Consider the following 16127-nt stretch of genomic DNA (forward strand, 5'->3'; position numbering starts at 1 on the left):
TAAGTAAATCGGAACGGAGGGAGTATATAACTAAATCAGGTCGTAAATTTGAACACTCCAAAGCATCCGAACCGGCACAAGTCCTCTTTGCGTCACCTTTCCATAACTCATTTGCTTTTAGCAAACCGATTTGGGCGAAATTCAAATAACACAACTCATGGAAAATTTTGGTGTTCACCATTTTGTGATAATTGAAATTATCATAACTTTTGGAAAATTTTAATTTTCACTATTTTGTGATAATCATATTTATCATAACTCACGGAAAATTTTAATTTTCACTATTTTGTGATAACAGTAATACAACTCACGAAAAAATTCCAATTTTCATTATTCAATGATAATTATAATTTTCATCAAAAAATAATCTAATTATCACAGGAAAATATTAGAATTTTAGGGTTTAAACATGCTAAAAAGAAGATTCAACTTGAGCAAACCATGAAAGAACTAAATCACCTCAAACCAATTAATAAGTTAGTATTAAATCTTTTAGTTATATCCATAAACAATCACCATTTTCAGTACAAACCTTAGAGTAATAAAAAAACAAACAGGATTTAATGATGTCGAAAAACTTTACGAAGAATTGAGACAAGAAAATAAGTAAAGGGGTGATGACATAGAGTAGCACAGGAGATAAGTGTGGTTTATCTTCAATTTTTCACCAAACTCTTAAAAATGGAGAAATATACAGAGAAGTACTATGAGAGTCGTGCGGAAAGAGAGAGAGAGAGTTAAATGTGGAAACCGTTTTTTGATTTTTTATGTAGGCCAAAATTTATGGCGTCAGTTACTAAAGCCTACATAATAGGACGTCAATTACTAGAGCGTAAAAAATGTTAATTTTCTTTTCCAATAAATTTGTTAATAATATGTACTCGTGGAGTAATTAATAAGGCTAAATTAGTCTTGCATAAATTTTAAAAATCTAATTTCAATCTAAAACTATTAATTTTAACCGTACATCTAGTATTTTGGGCTACATATATACACCATCTTAACGGTGGGATCCTTAGAAAATTCCACTATATATATATATATATATGAGTGACCCAAAGAGGAAAGAAATCTACAAGTAAACGAAACAAACTCAAAACAATTAGCAAGGATCATCAAGAGACTAGCTAGTTTTCAGATCTTTCATTTTTCTCTTTAAAACTATTTCTTTCTTTCCTTCTGATAATTTGAGTGACGAAAATGGCTGTAGAGCAACAAGTCCATATTCCAATGGTGAAATCAGGAAACTAACGCTTGGAGGTAAAACCCATTTTGAATTCCATGCATTCTTCAGCAATTACAATATCTACAAAAAATGAAAAAGTTTTTTACTTTGTTTTTGTATGCTATGGTGGGTATCGAAATTGGGGTTTGGGTGTATGGGGCTATCTGGAGCTTACAGTTCTGGTGTCTCTGATGATACTGGGATTGCAATACTGAAGGAAGCTTTCAATAAAGGAATCACTTTTTTTGACACCTCAGATATCTATGGACCCTCATATTAATGAAATCCTGGTTGGAAAGGCATGTACATTTCGATCCTCTCACTTTAGCATGTCAAAAAATGAGCTTTTAAACTTTGCTCATTTTCCCTTTTGAATTTCAAGAATGGAGCTCATGTTCATATATGTTGCATAGGGTGCTGTTTATACTGAGATAATTTCACCTTTCAGGCACTGAAAGAATTACCGCGAGAAAAAATTCAAATAGCCACCAAGTTTGGCATTGCTGGAATAACACTTACCGGAATGTTAGTTAACGGGTCACCGGAATATGTACGTTCCTGTTGTGAAGCTAGACTCAAACGCCTTGATGTGGAGTATATTGATCTTTATTATCAACATCGTGTCGACACATCCGTACCAATCGAAGAGACTGTGAGTTCTTATGTTTTAATATTGTCATGGACTCATGGGTTAATATACATATATTACACTCCCATAAGAGGATACCAGAATCTATTTTAGTAGCTGATATATAAATGCTTTTCGTGAATGCTAGATGGGGGAACTTAAGAAGTTGGTTGCAGAAGGAAAAATAAAGTACATTGGGTTATCTGAAGCAAGTGTGGATACAATTTGGAGGGCGCATGCAGTTCACCCCATAACCGCGTTACAAATGGAATGGTCCCTCTGGACTCGTGAGATCGAGGAACAGTTACTCCAAATTTCTGCCCATCCAGAAAATAAACTTTTTCTTACTACGCTGATTACCTTTTCTGTGTTCGGGCATTCATTTTTGACATCTTAGATTTTTTTTTCTGAAGAGAGATGGAGGTGGAGCACAGAGACGATTACGATAAGTGTTTTTAAGTAATACAGGTTAGAGTTTTGATCTTTCCATTTTATATTTATTTGATTGATTTTTCTTTTACTTTTTCTTCATTTTTTTGGTTGGATCTATCTACAGAGATCCCAAATTTAAGAGCAAAAAATGTTTGAAACATCTCGATTTCATTTTAATTTTACTCTCCATCTAAAAATTTTCAAAGATGAGAATTATATTTTTGTTGATTTGTAAAAGTAATTTGGATCTAGATTCTGAATTTTGGTATGATTTAATCACACACAAGTTGCATCCAGAGCGATGCGATGCCAATTAAATTTGTGGTGGGGTGATTGAGTTGAAACAGTGGAAGATATACAAGAGATTTGATTATTTAAATCCGGATTTCATAAACTGATACATGGATAGTGACTGAAAATAGCACAACCTAAGCATGATTACTACGTTAGGTTCGTTTTATTAGAAATGATTGCACTGGTTCTTTATGGTCAAAAAGTGACTCAAGTTGAGATTTGAATACCGATATCTCTTTTAACCAACAATCTTAGTTTATCTGTATTATATGCTTTGGATGCATATAGGGAATGAATTTTTTATATAATTGTACAAGTAATTTTGTTATGTATTTGAAGTGTTTTGAATTTTATGTATATAAATCTGATTGTTTGTACACTATGTGAGCCATTACTAGGATCCATGATCCAGTATTTGAGATATTGTTTTATAATTTCATCACCGTAAAACTTTGCTTAACGCCCTGGTTTCGAGTCTCGCTAATAAAAATGTGCGACTACTTTACATTTTGATATGAAATCTCACTCAGGATGCTGGTATAATTGATGGCCTTATTGTACTGCAATATAAAAGATGCTCATGAAGATGCACCATTTTACAATTTGAACGACTGCATTAGCCGGTACTAGTGAATGATTGTTTTACTTGTTTTTGGTTCTTAGTTCATATTAGTTATGTTGCTAGGAATAGTTTGAAACCTTTTTTTGCAACAAATGTTGTTGAGATAAGAAGCCAAACAACATCTAATTATTGATGATTATCCATCAATAGAAGCCTAAAAGTCTATCAACGCTGGTGCATGCCATATTCTATCAGTTTCTGTTAGGTTTGGGCGTCCAACTTGTATTCACTGTACGAGGTGTATTTATTTTTACACCAGTTTTATACAGTGTACTTTTTAGTGCACCAGTTTAGTTGGTTCTTAGTTTTATTTGTTTTTGGTTCTTAGTTCATACTCCATCCGTCCTAGTTTACTTACCAAAATTGAGTTTTTTTTAACAAAAGTGTACCAAAAAATTACTATATTTCCCACTAAAATTATCTAATTATCAAGAATGAAATAAAAACTAGGATACAAAAACTAGTATATTAAACAAGTAATTTGAAAGATTGATGATGTATGTGGAAGTAATTTGAATTTGTTTCAAGTTTTTACAAAATCCTATTTTGGCAAGTAAACTAGGACGGAGGGAGTATTAGTTATGACATTCAAGGGGTTTGTTATATATTTTTTGCTTTTGGATACATTTAGTTGAATTTTTTTTGGTATTATAAAATTTTAAATTATGATCCAATGTTTTTATCAATTCTTAATGTGCACTTAGTTGTACACGTTGATTCTTAATGTGTACATAATTGTACACTTATTAATGTGTACATAATAGTCCAAGAGAAGTGGAAACTATGTGCAGTATGAGACTTATGCTCGGGTAAATAACTAGAGTAGAAATGATTTGGAGGCATGAAACTCAGGCTTATGTAAATTTTTATTTGTTTCCAGGTGTCCCCATGTACTATCACTTTAAGTTTGCATTTCTGTTGTGGCTCCAACTTCTATCTTTTGATGTGAGTAAAACCTAGTTCTTGGGTGGCTTTTTTTTTTTTTTTTTTTTTTTTTTTTTACATTTAGGTTTGTGTTAATAAATCTCTATGTTTTGACCACTCTTCAGTTATGTTCGTAAACTAACAGTGTGTACACATTAAAATTAACTCCTTTTAAAACTCTTTGTTACTTGTCCTGAAGCTTTTTACTGTTTAGCCCTTCAAATTATTATTATTATGTCTGCATGAACATTAGTTGTAAGGTCTCTTGGCCGCCAATGATAGTTGGGAGAGACATGGAAAGATAGGATCATTTGGGTATATATGCTTTGGATAGACGTGTAGACAATATGTGTACATAGTTGTACACATATTGATTATTAATGTGTACATAATCGTACACGTGTTAATTGTTAATGTGTACATAGTTGTAAACATGCTTCTTACTATACACGAATCTTTTATTTTAGATTTAATTGTTATTTTCTAGTTTACATCTTTAATATGATATGTGGTGTTAACTCAGGGGGACATGGAAAGACAAAATCATTTTGTAGGCCTGTATATAATTGTACAAGATGATAAAAATGAGTTCCCAACTAATGTTGCTATGCTTGCAGCCCAAGATGATGCAACACGCTGCAATGTATTTGTTCTAGTTGTATATTTTGGTTCCCTTGATGATTCCTACCTTAATATTGGTCCTAACTGATAATATGATTGTGTGCTTTAGGCTTTCTTATTTGAATTTGATAAGTACAACCTTCGTTTAATGAAATAACATATTGATTCTTAATGTGTACATAATTATACACATGTAGATAGTTAATGTGTATATAGTTGTACACTTGTTGATTGTTAATATGAATAATTGGTATTATGCATGTTTTACAGGGGTGTACATATTGGCGCACCTGTGTAAATCTTATGAAAAAGTAGGTTTCCCTTGTTTTACAACGGTGTACATATTGGTGCGCCTGTAGGAAGTAATTCCCATGAAAAAATAAGTTTGTGTGTGGTTGTGAATGATCATCTTTATGCATGTTTTGAAGCGGTGTACGTATTGGTGCACCTTTGTCATTCCCATGTAAAAGTAGGTTTGTGTGTGGTTATGAATGATCTTTTTTCTACATGTTTTGCAGGGATGTACACATTGCTGCACCTGTATAATTCCCATGAAAAAGTGTGCCCGAGAGTGAATATGAATGAACGATTTTATGCATGTTTTGCAGGGGTGTGCACATGCACCAGTGTATTTTCAATGAAAAAGTAGGTTTGTTTGTGGCTTTGAAGGATTTATTTTAGGAATGTTTCACATGGATGAATAAATTGATGCACCAATATGCTTCTCATGAAAAAGTAGGTCTGGATGTGAGTATGATTGATCTGTTGTGCATGTTAGTAATCTCCTTTTCAGTAAAGTGCAGTGAATCACTGTACTGGGATATTTCGAAGCCATATTAAGTTTGTGTAGTAATGCCCACATGGGTTGTGTCTCTGACCATAAACTAAGTTTTTATTTTGATCGTTTTTTTGTTTTCTTTTCTTACGTGGATGTTGGTGAAAGGATAATCACTTTCTTTTCAAGCTTCGATTTTCTTACGTTCATTGTTTCGTCCTCAATGCAGTCCGACTATTATGGATGTTATCCAACTGGTGCTTGGCATGGTTGATATTTTTCTCAGTCTGTGCGGACTAGGGTGGCAGTCTGGCTATCATGGATTTTGGATTTTTTTGGATCTTTGCAACGGTGTACATAATTGTACACACAAATGTAAATTAAGATTTTTTAAAAATGAAAATTATAGTCATATGGGTACTCTTTTTGTAGCTCTCGGAAAATGCTTTCCAAATATATAAAGTTTGTCGATTTTGGACGAGCGGTTTTTTAATTACTTTTTATATTATTTAAAATTACTGACGTGTCATTTCCAGGTTGAATGCGTCAGTTACAAAACCGTCCCCACTCGCTGCACGTGTGCTTTATGAAACACGTGTGGAGATCAGCAGCGTCTTTACACAATTTTTGGATTAAACTGTACCTAGTCAACTAGGTCTGGACTAAACTGTTCTATTTAGTGGGGTTTTGGACTGAACCGTTTTTTTCCCATCTTAGATTGCCCAACAATGTGGGACTAATAATAATCTCAATACGCCCCCTCACATGTAGCCTCGTTGGGTCTAACACGTGGACAATAAATGGGGTGACGTGGAGTAAAGGCGCGGTCAATGACTCGTCGCAAATAGCCTGCTCTGATACCATGTTAGAATCCGGGCATCCAAGTCAAAACCAATTGACAATGTGTGGAGACGCCCTAAGAAATTATAAACTGCAGGATCTTAGATTGCCCAACGACGTGGGACTAATAATAATCTCCACAGTTGGATACCTTAAGGGGGAGTGAGATGCTAAGGTAATATTACATGCAGGGAATTAGGTATTGGCTTGATACCATACAGCCCACTTGGTCGTGGTTTTTTTGCTGGGAAGGCAATTGATGAAAGTTTGGATGAAAACAGTTTCTTGGTATGAAATTTATCGACATAGCTAGATCTCCTACACCTTTTAATTTGTGCATCTTTGTGATCTTTATAAGTTGGTTTCAGGAATTTAGATGGCTTTGTCATTCTGTTCTGACCAGTTAGTAGATTTTTCTGACTTGCACTGTGTTTCAGGGTGGACATCCTAGATTCAAGGGTGAAAACTTGGACAAAAACAAGATTTTGTATAATCGCATAGTAAACTTGGCTGGAAAGAATGGATGCACTCCTGCCCAACTAGCTTTAGCATGGGTTCTTCATCAAGGGCAGGATGTTGTCCCAATACCTGGTAAGGACCTATCTCTGTTCATCAGTGTCATCATTGTTGTTTTCATATGATTAAAAGGCAATTACAAATTAACTGACCCATTATTTTTCCTATTTCAAGGTACGACTAAGATTAAGAACCTATATGATAACATTCTGTCCGCAAAGTTGAAGCTTACCAAAGAGGACGTGAAAGAGATTTCGGATGCAGTGCCTACTGATGAAGTGGCGGGTGGCAGAAACTATGACACCATGACTCATGGAAGTTTGCAGATACCCCACCTTTAAAGGTTAAGTAGAGTCTTGGTCTTTAATTTATTATTGCGTTGAAGATATTGGTTTTGCATCAAATCGTGTTTTCCTGTGCCTTAGTGTGTCTGTTTTCGTCGCTTGTAATATTATCTAGCAAGTTGAAGCTCATGCCAAAGGTGCTCAATGTCTGTAGAAGTGGTCACAATAGTTTGTGATTTACTGTTCTTGTTTGCTTGTTTGTAAGTGGGCTTAATGCTTGAAAGAAGAGAACTACTACATTGTGACTTAACCAATCTCCCGGGCTTGTAGCCCAACTGACCTTGAGATTTTGTCTTCATTTTGTAATAGTGACTTGTGCAAGTAAACACAAGATTTGATTACTTGACCACTGTGTCAAATGTTAAGAAAATCACATGTTCTAACGAGAACGCAAACACCAACATGTACTGTCAATATCATACTGGATGAAAAGTAAACCTTTTCGGAAATTACACTCGACTGATGCAGCCGTCCCGGGGGCATGACACTCCAAAATACCAGAGAAAGTGGAGGTACTACGCTATTGGCAGAAAAGTGATCAGGTCTTAGATAATATTATGTACCGAGAGAAGTAGAAACTGGGGGTAGTTCCTCATCCACTTTGTGCCACATGACTTAAACTTTCTTGTTACCCATGTTGAGTGGCACTAAAGAAGTGAATGGTAAGTACTAACTAGTTGTAATCCGTGCTACGAAAGAGTACTCTTACAGACTTCAGTTATAAATTCTGTTCATATAAGGAGAATACACACATACGAATTCATCCAACATCTCCGAAGTTGATCATCTATCTAGAAGAGGTGCAATTGCGCATTTTACTGATGGAAAGCAGAATACATTAGAAACAAAAAAAGCATATGAATTATGAAGACATGCAATCGAGTGGGATGATTTATGAAATTCCTTTGCTTTCTCCTTAAATACTGTCATCTCTGTGAAGCAGTAGGAAGACAAAAAAGAAGGAAAATGAGTTAGTGTTGTCAAAATCAAGTCATAATAGTCTTGACTCAACCTTGTTGGTACAACTTTCAACCATGAATGAAAGTTTACCAACTAGTACTCTTGCTCAAATCTCATGATTGGATTACATTAACTCACCCAAAAGCAAACCTTGGTGGCTTTCATTTTACTTACTTTTCCCAAAAGGAAAGTGATTAAAATGAACCTAACTTATGTGCGATGTTGGTGTTGTAATTTGGTCATTTGAGAATATCAAATGTAATCTGCAAGTTTTTGGTACATAATTCATAATTGTGTACCAAAAAAAAAAAAAAAGAAGAAGGAAGTTGTCCTTGTTTGGTGTCAAATGTTTTCTACTTTTGGCGATTCAAGTTGAGACCTCCCATTGGCAAGTGATGTCTAATCGATGAGACTTCTCATGGCCAAGTGATGTTTAACATTGAACCAACTTACACAGCAATAGGTGTCAATCCTTGATTGGTTCTCGCACCATCTAAAAATCCAATGAAGGAATGGTTGAATGATTGTAATTCTCAATCTAAATGTCTAAGTCATAGACTTTGGTAGGCAATAATAAAATGACATATAGGCTTGGTGTAGTCTCTATATTACTACCAGTCTACCATAATTGTAGACAAATCATGTTATTCTTGAAAGGAAGACCATAATAATTTGTTTGCCACTACTTCCTTCTTTAAGACCATTCCAATACAGTCTATTCTCCTCCATATTATCGAAGTCTCGCAATCTGAACCTATAATGGAAGAAAGTCCCCACAATTCTTAAGTGGTCAAACAGATTATATGGGATATTCACTATATACGTCTCAAGTTCCACTTTACTTGCAATTATAGTGTAATTTAATACCTACGTGATCATCAAATATATCTCTAGCTATCTACAAAACTTATCTTTCCATTAGTGGCAAAGATCCCACTCGCCGATTGGAAGCCTACATTCCATGACCATGTCACGTAGTGGAGATGAGATTTCTATATAATTTATGGCCAACAAAAGCCAACCACCTTTCGCGACAGAAGTATAGCAATATTTTATGTCTATTGGGCAATGCCTAATTGCATTGATCTTATTATTATGGGTTAGAGAATTAAAAATTTCTCCTCAACCCGTCAAGTTCTTTGGCAATTTCTGCCGTTCACGATCACTTGGACAATTCGGAAGAACAGAAATGATGTTAACTTCAAAAGTGCCAGGTATTTGCAATATAAAATGCCATGTATTAACATTACGTGTGGTACATGCATGCATTAGTATGCATGGCCAAGATTAGTAACTTAATGAATAAATACATAACCAGTGGCGATCAACTTTCAACTAACTTTTACTTTGGAATTCGAATATTGTCCTCACATGTTTAGTAGGGAATGTGTTAGTGTTGTTTGATTCTTAGGGCCGACCATGAATTCATGTTGCAAAATCCTTTAGGCAAAGTTATTTGTTGCATTCATAAAGAATAAGTAGACTTTGAGGATGTTCGTGATCCGCAAATGCTTTATGCTTTTGAAGGTGCATTTTCCTTTTGCAATTGGTATAGTATGACCACGTGCCGAGCTTGAATCGCGAAGAAACAACCAATAGCTAAGTAAATATTATTCCGTACAATTTTCCGGCAACAGCAGTATTATGGTATTGCTTGGTAGATGCATGGAGCTATGGAGGTGGAATCAGCCACCATGCATGCATGTTGGATTTGGAAATATGTTGTGGTATATTACAATACTTGGGTATTCCGGTCCTTTATAATACCATCCTCCGAAAGTGGATATTTGCAATCTGCAAACCTGTGAAAACTATTGCAATCTGCAAACCTGTGAAACTAAGCTGATCCATTCACCTCATCACACTCAATGAACTGTATGAGTGGGTGGGTAAGAAGTATAGTTAGTGGAATATATCCAACTCACTGCACGTGTGCGATCGAGTTGCAGTCCATATGGAAGATAACCCTAACAATAAATATTCTCAACTCACCCAAATAAGTTGTGTTGATCAAGTGGGGAGAAAATGGCAAAGTTCATCATCCCAACCCAAACCCTTTTAAGTTTCAAGTCTCTAGTAGCTAGCTAGATATCCTTTTTGAACAAAAACCTCCCAGTATCAAGAAAGAATTAAGAAAAGAAAGTGAAAGCATGCAGCAAAATCTTTTAGTTTTGATTAATAAGGAATTTGAAGTCCACTTTTTGCATGCTTACAGCTCTCCAAAGACTGTCATGATTCAAAAATTCCACTCTTTCTTTGAAAGTTAACACTTTCTCACAACAAAAACCTTACTTTCAAAATCTCTTTGCGAAACAAAACTTACTTATCCATGTACCCATGATTCTCTTTTGACATAAAATGTTGGAAATTCTTAAGTGAAACCATGTTATGCAAACATGAGATCTAATTATAGAGAATTTGTTGATGTAACTAAGTTCATCATTAAGGTTTAGATCATTAAGACAAATTAATATAGAGAGATAAAGAGAGAACAAGGAGGAGAAAGTAAAGTAGATATCATCATGGAAAGGTATAGTAGGTAGTAGGAGAAGGAAGCTGCATCATGAGAAGAAAGGGTATCGTGGTTTAGGTGTGGCTGCTTGGTTGGAAAGAACACCAATTATCTCTTGCTAGTTTATGAAAAGAAGTCCTCCCACTTTTTGACCATATATATATAGCTAGTGGAGTGCATTTTGCTTAATATACAAGTGCGTTTTATGTTTTATATACATGTTATGTTATAAATGATAAAGAGTAGTACGTACTTGCCATCTTCATTAAAGTATTGCATGCTTCTAAGATACTCATTGGAGTGCTGAGTGTTGACATTGTTCTTGCTCTATATCCACCAAGGAAATATCGGAATATCTCCCTACAGATTTGATTTTAGTTGTGAGTGTCATAGTTCACCGAGATTATAATGTATACATTATAATACACCAAATAGTGTAAGTCAATACAGATTACCGTCAGTTAACATTGATTTTAGAAGGTCTGAAAGAGTTTCAGATTAAGGTCTGAAATCGTACTTTGAACTTTCAACCATGTGATCACATCATTGATCGATAAACCAATAAGCTAGAAGAGTCCCTTAATCATTATTTGGTTGATATGATTAAAGTTACAAGATTGGTTTGGTAGAGATTTTAGCCGTTTAGATTACACGATTTAGTGTTCAAAAGTTTGAGATTCAAAATCATTTGACCACCTTAGCTAGCTAACTAGGTATGTGAGAAAGGTGAGACACTTTAACTCTGTAGCTGCTCATAAATGACGTTAAATCTCTTGTTGATGTACATCATTTGTCAAATCTCAAATCGATCTCATCAGTCCCAACAAAGGCACAAAGGAACCATGTAATCATGCATTCAAATTTTGTGGGTTCAACTGATAAGGTGCGGATTGGCCAATTAGTGGTACCAACAAAAAGAGGGATAGTGCGCGCTACTCCTTGAAAGAGTTGCACGTGATAATCTGCACCCTGTGGATGCGAATCCAAACATTGATAAGTGAAGTGTGTAGGTCGTCTTACATTCAACAGATAAAATGAAATGTCGTATGATACTATTCTGTAGACGGGTTGAGATTTTGTTTCCTCGTATATAGAACAGAATAAGTATTGCTATACTTTGTATGCAAAATTGTTGCATGAATGATAACAAGTTAGCGTCAAAAAGAAACTTGCGAAACTCCTCATTTATATATCATACTTATATTCACATCTATACATGACTGGCATTACGGCATCGTGATCGCCTTTGTCACAAAACACAGCAAAAGAAAAGAAAACGAAACAAACAAAACAAAACAAAACAAAACAAAAGTATGACCTTTAGCAACTGTTTCACTGCAAACATCACTAGACCGGCCTGCACCACTATGGTTTAAACCCTATAACTAGCTAGCTACTTTAACGCTGAACCTAGATGTGCAAGAATATCCAGTCCCTTCAATTGTCTCTAGAGTTCTCATTACATAGTTTGCAGATGGTCTAGCAGCAGGATCAATAGTAGTACATTGAAGAGCAAGTTTCATCATCTCCACAATCTGATGATGTTGTTGCTTCAACATTATTTCACCTTTGATACTGGGTTCGATCCATGTGTCGACATGACAGTCTGAGTAACAATAGCGTGCCCACTCAACGATATTATCATGCATTCCTAGCTCAGCATCGGTTATTCCTTTTCCCGTCAGAATCTCAATCATAAGAATACCGAATTCATATATATCATTGCTACTTTGCTGCAGCTTATCCTCTGTGGTTTCATCATCCTTGTTATTCTCTTTGTCTTCTGTTACATAAAATGACAAATGCATGTAAGTATGAAGCATATAATGCGTGCATGGCAGTATGGCCGTATGTTAATAATGCGGTATATCCAAAACGCATCGGCAGAGCTATCATTGGAGGTAGGGTGCCGCAAGTTTTTTATCCTTGTGTGGGGCAAACATGAATACAAAGACAAAATTAAGATACGGTTTTGTTAAAATATGCTTAAATAGTGCCGTGGCCGGAACTCGCCTCACTTGTGCATACCTGGCTTGGCCTTTGTCAGAAAAGGTACGGTAACAAAAAGAAAACTAAGGATAAAAATTAAAATACTTGGTACATCGGTAAGTTAATTACCTGGTGCGACGTAGCTTGAAGAAGAAAACCCATTGTTGGAACCATAGGCAAACTTGGGTCTAAGGCGAGGTTCTCCATCTTCACCGGTGACAATTTTCTCCGTTGACAGCTCTCCGGACAAAACACTATGAGAAAATTTCCCATGCAGATATTTAAGAGCTTTGCCAATACCCATCACTATTTTACGACGAGCATTCCAATTCAAACCAGCGAGGACATCGCTCAAACTTTTCCAACTGTTGATGTACTCGTAAATCAGAAATCCATCTTTTTCTGACCTACAAATTCCAAGAAGTTTAATCACATTTTGGTGTTTAACTTTCCCAAGATTTTCCATTCCTTTCCAGAAACCCATGTCTTTAGAAGAAGTATAAGTCCCATTCCCATTCATTTCCTTCAATTCGTGTACCACAAATTGTACCCCGTTAAGAGAAGCAGCTTTCCCTTTGTGCATAACTCCATCTTTCCCTCTAGAAATCACATTGTCTTCTTTCGTCGCCGCCGATAAGATATCTTCCAACGTAATCATTTTCCGATGCTTTTCCGGAACGTAGAATTTCAAATTCCAGTATGGGTCATCAATGATGTTCAATTCCATCTCATTTCTTCTTTTGATGAACAAAATTATGGAAATTGCAAGACCCAGAGCAGCTACAACCACTAACAGTGAAGTAATGAAAAGCCACCAAATTGGTTTCTTGGTGACTTTGCATGCCGGTAAACCACTTATAGAATTACTGCCACAAAGATCATTCCCTATCACTGCACTTGAGTTAATAGCAACAAACGCTCCGGTTAACGGTAAACTACCGTGGAAATGGTTATGAGAGATATTGATTTGTACTAATGATTCAACTTTTCCCAAATCCGGCGGAATTTCACCTGATAAATCATTTCCGGACAAATCCATATTGCCTAAAACTGGCATTTCTGAAAATTCAACTGGAATTTGACCAGTCAAGTGATTTTGACTAATGTCAAGCTTCACCAACTTTTTACAAAAAGATAATCCAGCCGGAATCATTCCACTGAGCTGATTATGATTCAGTTTCAACTGAACTAACTCCGATAACCTCCCATAACCAGACGGAATTCTACCTGAGAAATGATTTTCAGATAAATCAAGACTTTGAAGTTTTTTACTACCAAATGTATATGGTAATTTCCCATGAAATTTGTTACTTGCTAAACTCAACATCTCAAGTGAAGGCATCTCCCACTTCTCCTCACCAATTTTACCAGAAAAATGATTCCCTGAAAGATCCAAGAAGTACACCAACGGAAGTTTCACAAACTCCGACGGCAATTCTCCTGAGAAAAGATTATTCTGCATTCGAATCCTCTGTAAGCTCTTACAAGAACCTAACGATTTCGGAATACCACCTTCCAGAGAATTCTTGAACAGTATAAGCTTATACAAACTTCCGGAACTACAAAGACCTTCCGGAATTTTACCAGTGAGATAATTAGTAGACAGGTCTAAAACAGTAAGATTATTGAATTTCCCCAAATCCTGTGGAATATCACCAGATAATTGATTAGACCAGAGTTGAAGAACTTTCAAATTCCTTAAACGCGCTAACGACTGCGGAATTCTCCCGGTAAAATTATTCGAGAAGAGATGAAAGATTTCCAAATTTTGCAGCTGAATGACAAGTTCTGAAATCTCACCGGAAAGAAAATTATCACTGACATCTAGTGAAATGAGATTTCTTAAGCTGAATATTGAATCCGGAATGGAACCGGTGAGTTTGTTTTGATAAAGAAAAAGATAATGAAGATTTGACAGATTTCCGAATGAAAATGGAATTTTCCCGGTAAGATTATTGTAAACTAAATCAAGATGACTTAACGAAGATAAGGAACCGATTTCTTCAGGAATTTCACCAGAAAGATTATTATAACCTAAGTAAATCCATTTCAAATTCTTCATTACACTGATTTCTTTAGGAATTCCGCCAGTTAACTGATTACCAGCTAATGTGAAGTACTCCAAATTCTGCAAACTCGATATCTTCTTTGAAATTTCTCCTTTCAGTACATTTCCACCAAGATCAAGATATCGCAAACCAGAAAACAGAGTAATATCATCAGGAATTTCGCCGGACAACATATTGTTCGAAAAATCTAAGGTTTCTAGATTTGGAATGAAGCCATTTGGAATCAAACCAGTGAAATTATTGTTACTGAGATTTAAATACCGTAACGATAAACAAGAAAAGATTTTCTCTGGAATTTTACCAGAGAATTGATTGTTTGATAAATCAATGGTTTCGATGAACTGAAGATTAAGTAGTGAAGTAGAGAAGAAATGATCACCGGATATGTTTTTACTTGAGATATCAAGTTTTGTAACTTGTTGAGTAAAGTTTCTACAAGTAATTCCGTTCCAGTTACACAAACTATTCGTAGAATTCCAGTTTGATAAGTACCGAAACGGATCGTTAACCGAAGATTTGAACGATAAAAGTATATCGTAATCGTTTGCTGCACTGGAAGTATAGAATGATAACATTATCGACATAACAAGTATTAAACAAGTAATGTTTTCACGTACTAAGCTTAGTTTCACCGCCATTATAATATTCCTTGCAATGCTTGAATGTCTCCTCGTTCTTCGAAATCCTGCATGAAAACAAAGTAGTTTCCGTGAGGATGAAATCCTAAACAGGCGTGAAGACACGAGCACACTGTGACTTCTATCTCCGAACCATAAGCATGAATGACATTTCCAAATACAAATGCTGAAAATAAAATACTGAAATGATTTTATTGAGATGATGGTGAAAAATATTACCTTCTTCCTGTGATATAATCTACCGAATTGTACAGAGAATTAAACTATCGTTTTGAGATAAGGTGGGAGAGAAGTGTAGTGTGAGTGTGTCACAGTGAGTGAGGGAGTGGGAGGAGTTTATTTAAACTTTAAATAGAGAAAATGGAGTTGGATTTAAAAAATTAATAAAAGTACAAAAATAACCCTTGACTGAAACTTGAAAAAAAGTTAGAAAGAAAGATTGGGTGTCATAGCCCAGAAAATGTAACGGTTGATTGTGGGGGACAGATGTTGTAAAAGAAACAAGTCTTTTGTCGGATTTACCAAAATTCTCTTTGACTGAAACTGAATGATTTGAGTGAGTTTGGATAGTGACAACAAATTCATTCATTCTCTTTTATTCTTTTCAGTACTCTGAGAGCAACCACAGTCACGACCAAATTTGGGTACTAAACCCAAATTTGGTCCCAGAAAGTGACGCAATGGTGAGGAGTAAAGCCATATTTAGTCCAGAAAATTAGGGTTTGTGATCAAATGTGG

The 16127-nt window shown here is 35.4% G+C and overlaps 1 protein-coding gene, 1 long non-coding RNA gene and 1 pseudogene across 2 annotated transcripts; 2 read left to right on the top strand and 1 right to left on the bottom strand.

Moving 5' to 3' along the window:
• Positions 1-1200: 1200 nt before the first annotated feature.
• LOC113351995 lies at positions 1201-7229 on the top strand (annotated as a pseudogene).
• Positions 2177-5905, top strand: LOC113353979. The gene is made up of 4 exons (XR_003361638.1): positions 2177-2321; positions 4082-4146; positions 5265-5391; positions 5751-5905. It is a non-coding gene; the product is annotated as an uncharacterized LOC113353979 (long non-coding RNA).
• A 4621-nt stretch (positions 7230-11850) lies between the features above and the next one.
• Positions 11851-15707, bottom strand: LOC113349182 (probably inactive leucine-rich repeat receptor-like protein kinase At2g25790). Its single transcript, XM_026593112.1, has 3 exons — positions 15609-15707; positions 12812-15436; positions 11851-12476 (listed from the first exon to the last, which is right to left on the bottom strand). The coding sequence occupies exons 2-3, from the start codon at positions 15387-15389 to the stop codon at positions 12079-12081; spliced, it is 2976 nt and encodes a 991-aa protein (XP_026448897.1). The 5' UTR covers positions 15390-15436; positions 15609-15707; the 3' UTR covers positions 11851-12078.
• Positions 15708-16127: the final 420 nt, after the last annotated feature.

The sequence above is a fragment of the Papaver somniferum genome, chromosome 2, assembly GCF_003573695.1.
Source record: "Papaver somniferum cultivar HN1 chromosome 2, ASM357369v1, whole genome shotgun sequence".
Classification (NCBI taxonomy): Eukaryota; Viridiplantae; Streptophyta; class Magnoliopsida; order Ranunculales; family Papaveraceae; genus Papaver; species Papaver somniferum.